The sequence below is a fragment of the Callorhinus ursinus genome, unplaced genomic scaffold (genome assembly GCF_003265705.2).
Source record: "Callorhinus ursinus isolate GAN/ISIS: 27379988/994484 unplaced genomic scaffold, GSC_fseal_2.0 scaffold10, whole genome shotgun sequence".
In the NCBI taxonomy this organism is placed as follows: Eukaryota; Metazoa; Chordata; class Mammalia; order Carnivora; family Otariidae; genus Callorhinus; species Callorhinus ursinus.
In genome coordinates, this window is record NW_027397072.1 from 21,392,036 (window position 1) to 21,408,017 (window position 15,982).

The window sequence follows — 15,982 nt, forward strand, 5'->3', positions numbered from 1 at the left end:
AAATAAAAGTTAAAAAAGAAAGTTTGCTGGGGAGGGGAACAGAGAAATGTGATGTTACTTGGAGGGGTGTAGGGTTGAGAGTGGGGTTTTTGTTTTAATTTTGCTTTTTTAGAAAAGGGGATACTGAAACATGTATGTATGCTGATGAGAATGATCCATAAAAGGAAGAAATTGGTGATGCAAACAAGAGGGGGAAATTACAGGAGCAAAATATATGTCTTAGATCTTTGGCATGAAGGAATTGAAAAACACTATTTACATATTTCCATCTTGTTACTTAAAAATGAGGTTATCTTTACAGCATTTTGTAAATGATCCTAAAGGTAAATGTGGCTGTACTACGGTTTAATCCTTTAATGTTCTAAATATTCCACATGCTTTTGTGTTATGTTATGGAACTAGATCACTGAATAAAATGGAATTTCAGGAGTTTTTATCACACTTTCTGGTGTTCATTTTAAAATAACTTCCAAGAGTTTTATGTGTCATTTTTCTGTGGGTTTCCCTTGCAGATTTTCATCCACTATAGGTAGGTCATGAATTTCCTTTGACTAAAAAAAGTTACACACACGCACACATATATATATTCTTATGAATAAACCATAATTATTTTCCATTTAAGAATTAAATGAGTGGTGGTACTGTTTTGCTTTGTAGTGTATAGTGGATTTAATGTTAATCTTACCAAACCATTCTACTGTTTTGCCCTTTATCTCGAATGTCATAATATCAAAATGCTCAATACAGATTATTGCTGTTTATTTCAGGGATACGGCAGGCCAGGAACGATTTCACACCATCACAACCTCCTACTACAGAGGGGCAATGGGTATCATGCTAGTATATGACATCACCAATGGTAAAAGTTTTGAAAACATCAGCAAATGGCTTAGAAACATAGATGAGGTAAGACCTAGAAATTGTATAAACCCTTTATAAAGACCATTTTTGTGTTAAGAATAAATAGTTCTAAATGATGTTTAAGATACAATGTACTATTATTATTATTGAGTTATTTCTATTTCTTAAAGGTTAATGTTATATTTTATCTACCTTTCCCTTAAATATTTGGGTAAGTCTATCTAGAACCCTATCCAAGGCAATTACTAACTTACCCAAAAACTTTATATACAGCCATCTTATAAGATGGTCCCATGTAGAAGCTACCAGTGGTTTTACACACCTTTCTCTAAACACAAGCAGGGGGAGTGGGAGAGGGAGAAGCAGACTTCCCGCGGTGCAGGGGCCTGGTGTGGGACTCGATCCCAGAACCCTGGGATCATGACCTGAGCCGAAGGCAGACGCTTAATGACTGAGCCACCCAGGCGCCCCTAAATGAATTCTTTCTCAGTGAATTTTTATTGAATGAATGAATTACTAAATTTTTCAGTAATAATTTAAAACAACAGAAATGTCAGATCATTTCTAGACATTTTGAAAGATACAGAGTAGTAATGCGGTAAAAACCTAACCAAGAAAATAGTGCCATATCATTGCATGTGAAGATGTCAATTTTTATAAGGTAAAATATGTGTCAAAGCCAGTTTGTTTCTGTTCTGCAGTATAGGTAGCTTCTTGTTGAAATTATTTTTCATGTCTTATTGCAGCCTTCTGGGCTTTGGATTTCCTTAAGGCTAACTCCTTAAAGCACTTTTGGCTAGAAGACCAAGTGTTAAGCCAGTATTAGATGCATGATGATATCTCAATGGTAGCAATCCTGACAACTCATTACTACCTTTTCCATCGCTGCAATAAATCTTCAAAGAGAAGGGGTACCCGGGTGGCTCAGTCGGTTAAGTGTCTGCCTTCGGCTTAGGTCATGATCCCAGGATCTTGGGATCGAGCCCTTCATCGGGCTCCCTGCTCAGCAGGAGGCCTGCTTTTCCCTCTCACTCTGCCTGCTTGTACTCCCTCTCTTTCTCTCTCTCTCTGTCAAATAAATAAAATCTTTTAAAAAAAATCTTCAGAGATGCCTGTTAGTATTTAATAATCAGTTAATGATACACAGATTTTTTTTTTAAGATTTTATTTATTTATTTGACAGAGGGAGACACAGAGGGAACACAAGCAGGGGGAGTGGGGAAAGGAGAAACAGGCTTCCCGCTGAGCAGGGATCACGACCTGAGCCGAAGGCAGATGCTTAACGACTGAGCCACCCAGGCGCCCCAACAATACACAGATTTTTGAAACAAAAAAGACTCCATTTTGGATTTTCTTAGTCTTTATTTTATGATTTAGCCAAGTAGCATATACAGTAGGAGCAATTGATAAAGAGACTGTGCATTGTTTTTCCAACAGCTTTCCAAAATCTGTGACGTGAACTGGATATCCTACAATTCAGTCCTATTCTGACGCTAACTGCCCAGCCTTAGGGTCAGATTCCCCAAGTTTAAGGACTACCCTTCCTTCAGATGTTAAGTCCTGGGTCCCCTCAGCTACCCATGCTTCTCTCTGACTTGGCTACACATTTTGGGGGTTCCCAGGACCCACTTTCGGGTTCAATAGTTGGCTAGAATGACTCCTAGAATTCAGGAAAGTGTTTTTATTTACACTTATAATTTTATTATAAAGGATATAGTGCAGGAACAGCTAAATGGAAGAGATGTACAGGCAAGGTATGGGGGTTGGGGAACAGAGAGCTCCCATGCCATCTGGACATGCCACCCTCTGGGCATTTTGATGTGTTCACCACCAACCTGGAAGAGGTCCCCTCACTTTATTGTTTCAGAATTTTGATTCAGGTTTTACTGCATAGGTATGGTTAGTTAAATCATTGGCCTCTGGTGATTAAACTTAATCTCTAGCCCCCTTCACCTCATGGGATGTAGGGGAGTGGCTGAAAGTTCCAAATCTTTTTTTATTTTTATTTTTTTATTTGCGAGGAGGGAGAGAGAGAGAGCATGAGCAGGGGGAGGGAGAAGCAGACTCCCCGCTGAGCAGGGAGCCTGATGCTGGGCTTGATCCTAGGACCTGGAGATCATGACCTGAGCTGAAGGCAGACCCTTAATGGACTGAGCCACCCAGGTGCCCCTTGAAAGTTCCAATTCTTTAATCATATGTTTGGTTCCTCTAGTGACCAGCTTCCATTGTGAAGCTCTGTAGGCCACCCCTCTGCCCTAGTTCTTCATTAGCATAAGCTTAGGTAGGTAGAAAGGGCCCTGTTAAGAACAACAGAAGACACTCTGTCACTCAGGAAATTAGGAGTTCTATGCCAGGGCACTGAGGTCAAATACGTTTTTTAATTTATATCACAGCCTTATGCACTTCCTAGGCCGGGTGGTTTCAGTTTCCCAACATGAGAATTAAGATACATGAAACTCAGCCATTGAAAAGAAAATCTGTTTTTCTGACATATAAGAGATTGGTGTTGCCTAATTTTCACTTTGTTGAAGAAATTAAAGCTTTAACTGAAAAAAAGCTGAATTGATCCAGCAACATTTTAAAAGGATTATATATCATGGTCAAGAGGAATTTACCTAGGAATGCAAGGGTGGTTCAGTATAAGAAGTCAAATCAGTCTGATACACTGTCTTTTTGTTTTGTTTTTTTTTAAGATTTTATTTATTTGAGAGAGAGAGGGAATGAGCAGTGGGGAGGGACAGAGGGAGAGGGAGAAGCAGACTCCTTGCTGAGCAGGGAGCCCGACTTGGGGCTCAATCCTAGGACCCCGAGATCACAACCTGAGTCAAAGGCAGACACTTAACTGACTGAGCCACCCAGGTGTCCTCGTGATACACCATCTTTTTTTTTTTTAATTAAAGATTTTATTTATTTATTTATCTGACAGAGCACGTACGAGCACAAGCAGGCAGAGCAGCAGACAGAGAAAGTGGGAGAAGCAGGCTCCCCGCTGAGCAGGGAGCCCGACGCGGGGCTTGATCGCAGGACCCTGGGATCATGACCTGAGCCGAAGGCAGACGCTTAACCCACTGAGCCACCCAAGTGCCCCGTGTAATACACCGTGTTGATAAAAGACAAAAAGCATATGATCATGCCAACAGACATAGAAAAAAAATTGACAAAATCCAACACCTTTCATGATAAAAACACTCAGAAAATTAGAAATAGAACATCCTTAGCCTAGTAAAGGACATCTGTGAAAATCCCACAGCTAACAACATACCTGTCCTTACAATCAAGAAAATGAGAAGTGTGCCATTACTGTTCAGGATTGTAGTGGAGGTTCTAGCCAGGGCAATTAGGGAGAGAAGGAAAGGGGGAAACCCATATTGGGAGGGAAAACTGTATGTAAATAATTAGATTTTGTATATAGAAAATCCTAAGGAGGGGTGCCTGGGTGGCTCAGTCAGTTAATCCTCTGCCTACGGTTCAGGTCATGATCACAGGGTCCTGGGATCGAGCCCCACATTGGGTTTCTGCACCATTGGGATCCAGCTTTCCCCCGCCCCCCAATCCCTCCCCCTGCTTGTGTGCTCCCTCTCTCCCTTTCTCTCTCAAATAAAATCTTTTTTTTTTTTTTTTTTTTTTTTTAAGAGAGCATAAGCAGGGGGAGTAGCAGGCAGAGGGAGAAGCAGGTTCCCTACTGATCTGGGACCCCAGTGTGGGGCTTGATCCGAGGACCCTGGGATTATGACCTGAGCTGAAGGTAGATGCTTAACCGACTGAGCCACCCAGGCATCCCGTCAAATAAATAGATCTTTAAAAAAAAAGGAAAGGGAGGGAAAGGAAGAAAGGAAAGGGAAAGGGAGAAAATCCTAAGGAACATACACCAAAAAATAAAACTGTTAGAACTGATGGACAAGTTCAGTATGCTTGGAGGATACAAGATCAGTATACAAAAATCAATTGTATTTCTATACCCTAGCAGTGAATAATCCAAAAATGAAATTAAGAATATAATTCCATTTACAGTAGCATCAAAAAGAAAAACTAGTTATGAAAGATTTAACCAAAGATGTACAAACTTACATACTGATAACCATAAAATGTTAAAAGAAATGAAAGATCTTTGTAATTGGAAAGACACCACATGTTCATGAATTGGAAGATTTCATACTGTTAAGATGGCGGCACTAGCTAAAGTGATGTGCAGATTCAGTGTAATCCTATCAAAATCCCAGCTGCTGTCTTGGGGGGTGGGGTGGGGCGTTGGCAAAAATTGACAGGCTGATCTTAAAATTCATATGGTGTGCCGGCACAGGACCCAGAATAGTCAAACAGTCTTTGATATGAGGAATGACATTTAAGCTGAGATCTGAAGAAATGAGTAAAAGTTACCCAGGAAAGGATAGGGTTGGTGGAAAGAATGTAATCGATTCAAATTTAAGACAAATTAAATCTCAAAGTACTTTCGTTATCTAGAGAACTTAACTACCTTGGCTGTAGATATATTCAGGGAAAGGAGTGTTGGGCCAAAGATAGATGATTTGCAAATATTTTTCTTACTCCAGGGGATGGTTGTCTTTTCACTCTGATAGTGACCTTTGACACATAAAAGTTTTTAATTTTGATGAAGTATAATTTGCCTATTTTTTCTTTTGTTGCCTGTACTTTTGGTGTCATATCCAAGACACCATTGCCAAATCCAGTGTCATAAAATTTTTCTCCTATATTTTCTTTCTGAATTTTACAGTTTTTTTTTTTTTTTAAGATTTTATTTATTTATTTGACAGAGACAGCGAGAGAGGGAACACAAGCAGGGAGAGTGGGAGAGGGAGAAGCAGGCTTCCCACTGAGTAGGGAGCCTGATGCGGGCGGGGGCCATGACCCGGGCCATGACCCGGGCCGAAGGCAGACGCCCAACAACTGAGCCATCCAGGCATCCCCTGAATTTTATAGTTTTAGGTCTTACATTTAGGCCTTTGATCCACTTTGAGTTCATTTTTGTTTATGGTGTAAGTTAGGGGTCCAGCTTCATTCTTTCGCATTTTGAGATCTGGTATGCCCAAGACCATTTTTTGAAAAGACTATTCCATTGAATGGGCTTGGCACTCTTGTTGAAAATCATTTGATCATGCATGCAAGGAATTAGTTCTCTTGGCTCTGTATCCTGTTTATTCATGTACATATCTTTATGCCAGTAGCACACTCTTGATTATTGTAGCTTTGTAGTAAGTTTTGAAATCAGGGAGTAAGTATGAATCTTCCAGCTTTGCACTTCTTTTTCAAGATTATTTTGGCTGTTCAGAGTCCCTCAAGGTTACATATGAATTTCAGGGATGGATTTTTCTATTTGTGCAAATGATATTGTTAGGATTTCAGTGGAGCAAACATTTGTTTTTAACTTATTTTTCTGCATGATTTCTTCTTGTGCCCTAGCAGTGTAGCTTTTGGAGATTTTAAGAGCTCTGTAGAATTTTTAATTCAGGCTTCTACAGGGTAATACTCATTATCTAAAATCATGATCCAGCTTGGATTTAGATTATGCATAAGAGATTTCATTTCAGTTCTTTTGCCTGTATCGTCAGTTTTGGTGAGAATATATCTAGAAACTAGACAGCCTCCTGTTGGGGTAAAATAATGTTTGACAGCGTCATGTCTTAGGAATTATGTTTCCTTTTCTTAGTAATTTACGAATTTGTATGGGCTTTTAGCATGGGGTGATTTCAGGGTGATTGCTTTAAAACTTCCAGATTATTAAAATGACACTGAAAATTGAGAAAAATAAAGTCATCTTTAGAGAATATTAAGCTATAAGTCATGGTAGTATGTAAATTAAATCTTCATTCCATTGTAGCATGCCAATGAAGATGTGGAAAGAATGTTACTAGGAAACAAATGTGATATGGACGATAAAAGAGTTGTACCTAAAGGAAAAGGAGAACAGGTAAAAAGCTATGAATGAAACTAATATGCTGCCCTTTCTTTGTGAAGATGGTATTGCATTTGGTAGTGGTAATGGACTGTGCTGAACTATTCACATTGTTTTATAAATGCTGTGGGAAACAGTTTATCATTTGAGTGAATGTTTTCAGTGTATAGCTAACAGGTGTGGGAGAATCAAACCTTTGGTAGTAGTATTTTCAACTGTATTTAAACTACAAAGAGGGAAAAATACAGATCAGTGTTCCTCAGTTTTTTAACTTAAGACTTTAAGTACCTCACTTTTAGAGTATTTGAAGTAAACTCATGAAGTGAGGAGAGGATTTTTATTATTTTTGTTTACTTATTTTTGAAAGAACTTAACCATTTGAATCGTGACCCATTGGAGTACTTCGCTTTATATAACCTAGTAGGGACTGCTTCCTTTAGAATAATATTATTTCTTACAGGGTGCTAAAGTCAACAGTTGGCACTCTATGCTTGATAATTTTGTGATGACATTTTGCTTCTATTTTAGATTGCAAGGGAGCATGGTATTAGATTTTTTGAGACTAGTGCAAAAGCAAATATAAACATCGAAAAGGCTTTCCTCACATTAGCTGAAGATATCCTTCGAAAGGTAAGATCCTATTTTTACTTCCCAAGGTGCCCAGTGTCACAGTTCTTTTTTGAAGTACTGGATTAACATACAGAAATTAGATTTTGGTGGTATTGTTCCTAAATGTTTACCTATCACCAGTATCTAACCCTCTAAAGTGAAGTAGGAACTGGGGGGAGCAGTGAGCCATTAGAGATCTGTAGCATCTGGTCACGGTAACACTCTTCTGAGCTCCCACACTGACTCTCAAGTCCCCAGTGTCATGCTCCTTTTTTCAGCTTTTTGTCTGGTCTGTGGTCTTGTGGCTCTTCTGTTTACTTTTGGACTCACTTCTCTTACACATTCTTTGCATTTCCATAGATAATGTTTTAAAATTTAAGATAATAGTTACTGCTACAGAATCACTTTCTTCTATCTATATAGTCATTTCTCAGATGTGCCCGTAAAGAGCATGTATATGTTATATAGTGAATAAATCCATCCCTATATTTCATTTAGCCAATCATTTCAATCTGTGATATTTTAAAAATTGCTGAAATATCCCAGGGAATTCATTTTACTTCAGGGTTAGTTTTCTGGGTTTAATTTGTGAATCCCCATACTTACCAATGAGTAACTTGTAGCAAAATTGGGAAATCTGATTCTCATAGGTTTCCTCAAATGACTATAGTATGCAGATTTGGTTCTGAATCCTCAGTTGTGTGTTCAGTGTATATGATACATTTAAATGCACATAAAAACAGGAAAAATCTGATACAACTCCTAAAGGAGAAGCAGGCATTGTATAGGAGAAAATTTAATTGCTTCTGGTAATCTTTGTATTTTTATAATTGAAATAACAGTATTTTTTCAAAAACCAATCCCCAAATTAAAAGGTACATGTATCTATAAAACATAAGCTGTAATAGAGATGGCGTCTCAAATATAAATCGGGTGAAATTTGAGAGAAATCAAACAACTTAATTTTTTATAGTGAAATGTAGTTGTCCATTAACTATAATTGTGTGTTCAAACCAGCAAAAAGTCATCAGTTATATTGCTATTCACAGTGACTGTAAAAGTTGTGTCCTTCCACCTCTGCCTGGTATCTATAATGTATCAAGTAATCAAAAGCAAGTTAGGATATAATACATGTAGTATGATCTTATTTTTTAAAAAATTATGTATGATGCCAAACACACATGCCATATGCATGTGCACACATATGTTTGGTTATGTTTAGCAAATAAAGATCTGGAAGGATCTATACCAGACTTAAATAGTATTCCAAGTGGGTGACAGTGGTAAGGGGAAGGAGACATAGAACAGAATTATGCAATGACTCTTACATTTATAGTTTTGTTTAGAAGATTTAGTGTATCTTTTTAAAGTTATAAAAACAACTTAAAAATTTTAAAATATTCTTTCACAGTATGTAAAGGTAAAACCCTGTGAATTCCTTCAGGAATTTTTATATTTGAAAATATTCCTGTGAGAAATAAAAATAGAAGAATAGAAAAATAAAGTACTAGATGGACAAGGAAAAATTTCATATTTTTAATTAAATAACAGGAATAGAAAAATCCTCTTTTAATTAGTGGACTACTTTGCATTTCAGAGTTTCGTAGGTCACAGTGAAAAATTATTCGGTACCCACAGAATTTACCATAACACTTGTTGAAATACTCTTGTCTCTTGTGTTCTTTCTCTTTCTGGATTTTTTGGTTTTCTCCATTGTTTTCGATTTTTTTCTGTCCATACTGTGTCCCTTGATTTTCTCACTATAATCTTGGCATTTTTTTTTTTTTTAATAATGCTTATGTAGTCTTACAACCTGTGTCCCAGTATGATAGATCTTCCTTGTTATATGAAAGGTTACAAAGTATGGGTATGCCAATAAAGATCTCAGTCTGGAGTCTTCCCTATGTAGGCACAGCCCAATGTGAGGTCCCATTTTTTTTCTCATACACATAACATATGCTTTTTGATGTGGTAAAGTTAGGAGTTAAAACATCAAACATAAACTTGCTTTACATTGGAGTATGTGAAATACAGGAGTGCTTCCTGACTAGCAGCTTTCTGTGCCATGATTTCTCTCCAGAGTTAGTAAAAGGAAAATTAACTTTAGAATGAAAGCAATTTGAAACATTTTTAACTTAATTATTTGAATAGGTAATTCATTCTCATGGTTCAAACATTTAAAATAGAGTGCAAGCGTAGAGAAGTTTCCCACCGCATTCTCCCACCTCCTCATTCCTCCCCCATAGGTAACCAGTGTAATTAACCTCTTAATTATTAATATATGAGTAAATATGAATATATATTCTTATTCCCACCCCCTATTTTTTTACACAGATAAGGCAACATGCTGTATTCTGTTTGGCACTTAAAATAAGTAAAATAATTCCACTCTTTAAATAATTGAATGCTACTCCTTTGAGTGGATATGTCATAATTAAACAAGTTTTCTCATTGAGGGACATGCAGGTGATTTTCAGCCTTATGATCTCATAAATTGTATTGCAGTGAATAATCTTATATTTAAATCATTTTGCAAGCATATGATTATGTGCAAGTATATGAAGGACAGATTCCTAGAAGTGGCCAAAGAGCATATATGTACATTTTTATAATTCTGGTACATGTTGCCACGTGCTGGCGCATGAGGGTTGTCCCCTCTCCTACTAGCAATGGATGAGAATGTCTGTTTCCTCACACTCTGGCCCACATAATGGATTCTAAGACATTCAGATCTTTCCCAACCTGACAGGTTAAAAAAAAAAAAAATTAATTTGCAGCTCTCTTACGAGTATGGTGAGCATTTTTAAAGATAGTTTTAAGAATCACTTTTATATTCCCTTTTCTGTAAACTTGTTTTACTCCTTTGCTCACTTTTTTAGTTATTGGCCCTTTTCTTATTCTTGGCTAGGAATAGCTTAAAGTTGTATTTAATAAACTTGATTAATACTTTTGGCTTTAAAATGTTTTACTCTGCATGGGATATTTCCTTTTTTCAGAGAGTCTCTTTCAAGGATCTAAGTTAAATTGTAAAAGGATAGACTGGGAGTAGTGAGGTGTTAAGTGAATGAATATAGTGACCTCCCTGGTTTTTTTTTTTTTTAAACATCCATGTACTTTTAACTGACCCACACCTGGAAGTTACCAGAGAAAGAATATTTCCTGTGTAACCATATTCTTTTGCTGTGAGATAGGTGCTGAGGGGCTTTCTCTTCTGTCATTTTTCTCAAGATCTGCAATAGGAATAAAGTTGGTTGTTCAGGAAAACGCAGAGATTTTTTTAATGCAAAACTTGTAGCTTTAACATACCCATAAGGCAGTGGAGAGTAGGTAGGTGAGCTCAAAGTGCAAGTCGAAATTTCACCTCCATATGAGTTAAGTAGGGCTTCTCTTGGGCTACATGACTTTTTCTTGTTTCCATGCAAGAATATGTTCCCAGTTACATCCTAGCTTTTAAAATTTCATTCAGGATGACCTACTATTAACACAACAGCCTGGATAAATTTCACAGACTGATACTAAGTAAAGGGTATCATACAGAAAAGAATACATAAAACGTGGTTCCAGGTATTTGAAGGTCAAGAGCAGAAAAAAAATTAATTTCTGGTGACAGAAATGAGAGTACTGGTTACCTTTAGGAGGACAGTGCCGGCTGGAAAGGGACACGGGAGCTTTCTGGGGGTATTATAGTCTGTTTTGATCTGATAGCTTTACTTTATATACTAAAAATCTGTCAAGCACAATTAAGATTTGTATACTGTATGTAAGCAGTTTCAAAAAAAATGTTCCTTTCATACATACCATATAGGCTATCCATTGAAAATATATTCTTTTGATTTAAAAGTAATATTTAGGTTATTGGGGAAATACAGGATTATTCATAGAAGAAAATAAAATCACTCATAAACCCACCACCTAAGGGTTTTCTACTGTTAACATTTGGTGTCTCTCCTTTTGATTTTTTTCTATGTCCATTTTTAACATGAATTACACAACTTGGCATTCTGCCCTACCCTTTTTCTTCCACTTAATGTTAGCATATCATTGTTGAGCTTGCCTTTTTAAATCTGTGGTAGAGCATTACAAACTTCAGTCTCAAAAGGCAAGTAACTAGACAGAAAGGGCTGTTTCACTTCTCTGAGGTTAGACTTGACCCAACATTGGTTTTATACAGATGCTCGATAATGCTTCTTAAATACTAGAGACTCAGAGGTCAGGGCTAAGAGTTATTAGCAAACCTCTGTGCAAATGAGAGCGGAAAAGATAATTTGAAGCTTTATTAAAGAGATGCCTAGAGGCCTCTAGACATTTCACAGCTTGGAGTAAGCAGGCAAAATGTAGGTCGAAAACAAAGCTGCCAGTCTTTACTGTGCATGGGAGAGAAAACCTTAGCTCGTGTGATGTGAGTTACATTTTGTTACCTTTATGAGAATATTTCTGTGGAATCGTGATTTCTCCATAGCACTGTTTTTCATGGGTTACTTCCCTTGTGTGTTTGTTCCAGACCCCTGTAAAAGAGCCCAACAGTGAAAATGTAGATATCAGCAGTGGAGGCGGCGTGACGGGCTGGAAGAGCAAATGCTGCTGAGCGTCCTCATGTTCCGTCAGTTGCCATCCGCCCCCCTGTTCTCTCCTCTTGCTGCAAAATAAACCACTCTGTCCATTTTTAACTCTAAACAGATATTTTTGTTCCTCATCTTAACTATCCAACCCACCTGTTTTATTTGTTCTTTCATCCGTGACTGCTTGCTGACTTTATAATTTTCTTCAAACAAGAAAATGTATAGAAAAATCATGTGTGTGACTTCATTTTTAAATGTACTTGCTCAGCTCACCACTGCATTTCAGTTGTATTATAGCCCAGTTCTTCTTATCAACATTAAAACCTATAGCAATCATTTCAACTCTATTCTGCAAATTGTATGAGAATAAAAGTTAGAATTAACAATTTTATTTTGTACAACAGTGGAATTTTCTGTCATGGATAATGTGCTTGAGTCCCTATAATCTATAGACATGTGATAGCAAAAGAAACAAAAGCCAGGAAAACACTCATTTCGCCTTGAATATGTAAATGGGATTAATTTTGTCCTGTGCCTTATGTGGAAAGGAACCTCTTTGGTTTTTCCTTTTGTTTGTTTGTTTTGGTGGAAGCATGTGCAGGAGACATACATATCATCCAAACATAAACCATTAAAATGTTTGTGGTTTGCTTGGCTGTAATTTTCAAAGTAGTTAATTGAGGACAAAGGGTAATGCAGAAATGATAGCTTTGGTTTGCTGAGTCTTATTTTAAGTGGCCTTGATATTTAAAACTATTCCTGCCACCAGTTCTTCTCTTTGGCCACTTTTTCCTTGTGTCTGTCTTCCTGCATGCTGCTTTATTTGCTTCTCCTTCCCCCACCACCCAATGGTATGAGTTATTTAAAAATGAAAGGGGCAAACTAGTAGGTTTTTCAAGTTTAACATAAAGTACTGATTTACCTTGCTAAGTAAACTGAAAGATAAATTCTAACTGCCTACTACTATCAAATGTCTTCCCCTCATTTTCTCTCCCTCCTAGAACTTCTGCCCCAGATCCCTCCATTCGCTCTCTTACTTCATGCTCCTCTTCTCCTTCCCCCTTTGTTCCCTCTCTATCCACCGAGTTTACGACCGGAAGAGTTAATTGCATGCACTAGTGTTTGGAGGGTGTTGTGGTTTGTCTTTCTAATTAGGTGTATAGCCTATTCACTTTCCTAGAATAAATCTTGTAACCGAAGTTTGAGTCTCCGTTCTGGCAACTCCTCTCGCAGTTTGGTAGCCCAGTAAAGGTTTGGTTGGTTTTGGTTTTGGTTTCGTTTTAAGTGGTGGGAAGGAGGAGTGAAATTTATTAACATGTTTGCCAAATATACTGAGATTTGGCCTTTGAAGAACACTTTTTCAGTGTTAAGTTGTCTTTACCTTAAGATTAGAAATACTTGAGAATATTATTAATTTTAAGTCCTGTCTTCACATCCCTTTGGAAAATGTGTATTACCATGGATTTGGGAAAAGAACAACAAAAGGCTTTTCATGTACAGATAAGATCTCCAGCTATCTCTAACCCTGTCCTGTTTTCACTTCATTTTTCTAGTTTGGCTTCATTGCTTATCACCAGGATAGGGTAAGTTCAGTTTGCTATGCTGCTAGCATCCTCAGATGATACCTTTGCTGAAATAATTGTGAATAGCATGATTCATTTCTAGCAGAGGCTGAGTTGAGGACAGCAGCTTCCATTGAAAAGTCTCTCTTGTGTCGTGGATAGCATTTTAATGCCCTCTTGGCTCACGTCAACAGCATAGGGACGTATCTGCTGTAAACATCCATGAATTTTTCAGACAGTTTTATATGCCTCACTGGTTGTTGTTCTTAGGTTTTTCCTTCACTTGACTTTATCATTGTTTACTAGTAAAAGCAGCATTGCCAAATAATCCCTAATTTTCCACTAAAAATAATAATGAAATGATGTTAAGCTTCTCAAAAAGTTATAGGTTAAACTTACTATTGTTAGATTAATTTTAATGTATGTGTTGCTTTCCTTCATCTGGAATGTGGCAATAGCTTTTTTATTTTTAACCCTCTTTAATCCTTATTCAATTCAGTGACTTAAGGTTTGAGAGCTGAACACTGGGATTTTTGGGTAAAAGACTGACAGTTTTGTTTGCATAATTATAATCGGCATTGTACATAGAAAGGATATGGCTACCTTTTGTTAAATCTGCACTTTCTAAATATCAAAAAAAAGGGAAATGGAGTATAAATCAATTTTTGTATAACCTGTTTGAAACATGAGTTTTATTTGCTTAATATTAGGGCTTTGCCCCTTTTTCTGTAAGTCTCTTGGGATCCTCTGTAGAAGCTGTTCTCATTAAACACCAAACAGTAAAGTCCATTCTCTGGTACTAGCTACAAATTCGGTTTCATATTCTACTTAACAATTTAAATAAACTGAAATATTTCTAGATGGTCTACTTCTGTTCATATAAAAACAAAACTTGATTTGCAACTGTGTGACTTGGTTTTCATTTATTTATGGAGTTGAAGATGGAGGATTACTTCTGAAGACAATGCAAAATAGCAAACTGAATATTAGAGGAGCAGAAATAGGAGGAAAATAACTTTCTCAGCCTAGGGAAACCAGAAAGCAATTTCAAGAACTATCTTTGGTAAGAAACTACATAAAAAAATGGAAATCTCTGCAAAATCACCCTAGTGTCAAAAGAGACATCACAGTTGGTCACTTCCCAGCCAACAACACTAGAATGTGCCAAAGGCCAACTGCAGCTGAGCACAGCTGATTACCCAGGGGCGCCAAGGTAGGCTTTCAGCCTGGAGGGCGAATGCTTGTTTTAGCAGTGACTCTCCTCTTATCTGAAAAAAGTATTTCCTACTTTTTTTGTGAACCATAAGTGGCAGCTTATGTGATGTGGGGCTCCATCCCAGGACCCCGGGATCATGACCTGAGCTGAAGGCAGATAATTAACCGACTGAGCCACCCAGGCGCCCTGACAGCTTTGTTTTATATAAAGAAAAGGTTAATAATCCCATAGTAGGGCATTATTAGTCAACAGAGAGAAATATTTGTTGACAAGATTATCTCTGCGGGAAGGATAATGTGTAGAAGTTTTCTCATCCTGCAGTGTTGATAGGAATCACCTGGAGTGTTTTTAGTTTTAAAGATTGATTTATTTGACAGAGGGGCTTCCCCATTCACTCTCCAACTTTTTCTGTTTTGTGTGTCTAGGGTGAGGCCCATGATTTTCCTTTTGAGACTGATACAGGAAAAGAGAACATGGTCTCTGCCCTTAAATTTGGGATCTAGTTTAGAAAGCAAAAGCAATCATTAGCTAAGTGTTTATAAGAGCCAACAAGGGGTGCCTGGCTGGCTCAGTCAATAGAACATGCAACTCTTGATCTCAGGGTCATGATTAGTTTAAGCCCTGCATTGGGCGTAGAGCTTACTCTTAAAGAGATCCAACTAGATGTGATTCAGATTTTAAGTACTGTATTAATAGTTAAGAGCAAGTTCCGTTGATGGGAATAGTTGGCTTTTTGAGGGAATAGGGACATGAATTGGTTCTTAGGTAAGTAGACTGATTGGCTAACGCTGAGGGGGAGGGTAAGAAGGGGGACCACAGGTAAATTCTAAACAGGCTTTGCCTGTGTGAGAAACCAGAAGTCCAGCAGCTGGACAACGATAGGCAACGGGGAATCCTGGTGAGTCCTCAAGAGTGGTGAGCGCAGTGCGTGTGTGAGGAAAACAAGTCTAGATGTGTTGGAAGAGGAAGAAGCTGGAAGGTTCTGGAGATTGATCACATAGGAAGTTAGTAGGTTAATTGAAATTTGAATAGGACCAGGCTAAAATGATGGCAGAGGGCAACCCAGGGTTTTAAGTTCAGATGTGTGAAAGGGAAAGAATATTTTTTGCCTCCTAGGGATCCTCCTAGTTACTTGTGGCACTGTTCTGTGTTCTTTGGGTTATGTCCCCAACGACCTGGTGAGATGGTATCCAAAATACCATTTATTTACAAAATAACGGTCTCAGATTATTTTGCCTAAGATTGCACATCCCATTGGTGCTGG

The 15,982-nt window shown here is 37.7% G+C and overlaps 1 protein-coding gene across 1 annotated transcript in view; it reads left to right on the top strand.

Moving 5' to 3' along the window:
* Nucleotides 1-14,405, top strand: part of RAB10 (RAB10, member RAS oncogene family) — an 87,236-nt gene extending 72,831 nt beyond the window's left edge. Inside the window, exons 3-6 of the mRNA XM_025867874.2 lie at nucleotides 768-906; nucleotides 6,698-6,787; nucleotides 7,301-7,402; nucleotides 11,883-14,405. Of these exons, the coding sequence (XP_025723659.1) occupies nucleotides 768-906; nucleotides 6,698-6,787; nucleotides 7,301-7,402; nucleotides 11,883-11,966 (415 nt within the window). The 3' untranslated portion in view covers nucleotides 11,967-14,405. The remainder of the gene's footprint in view (nucleotides 1-767; nucleotides 907-6,697; nucleotides 6,788-7,300; nucleotides 7,403-11,882) is intronic.
* Nucleotides 14,406-15,982: the final 1,577 nt, after the last annotated feature.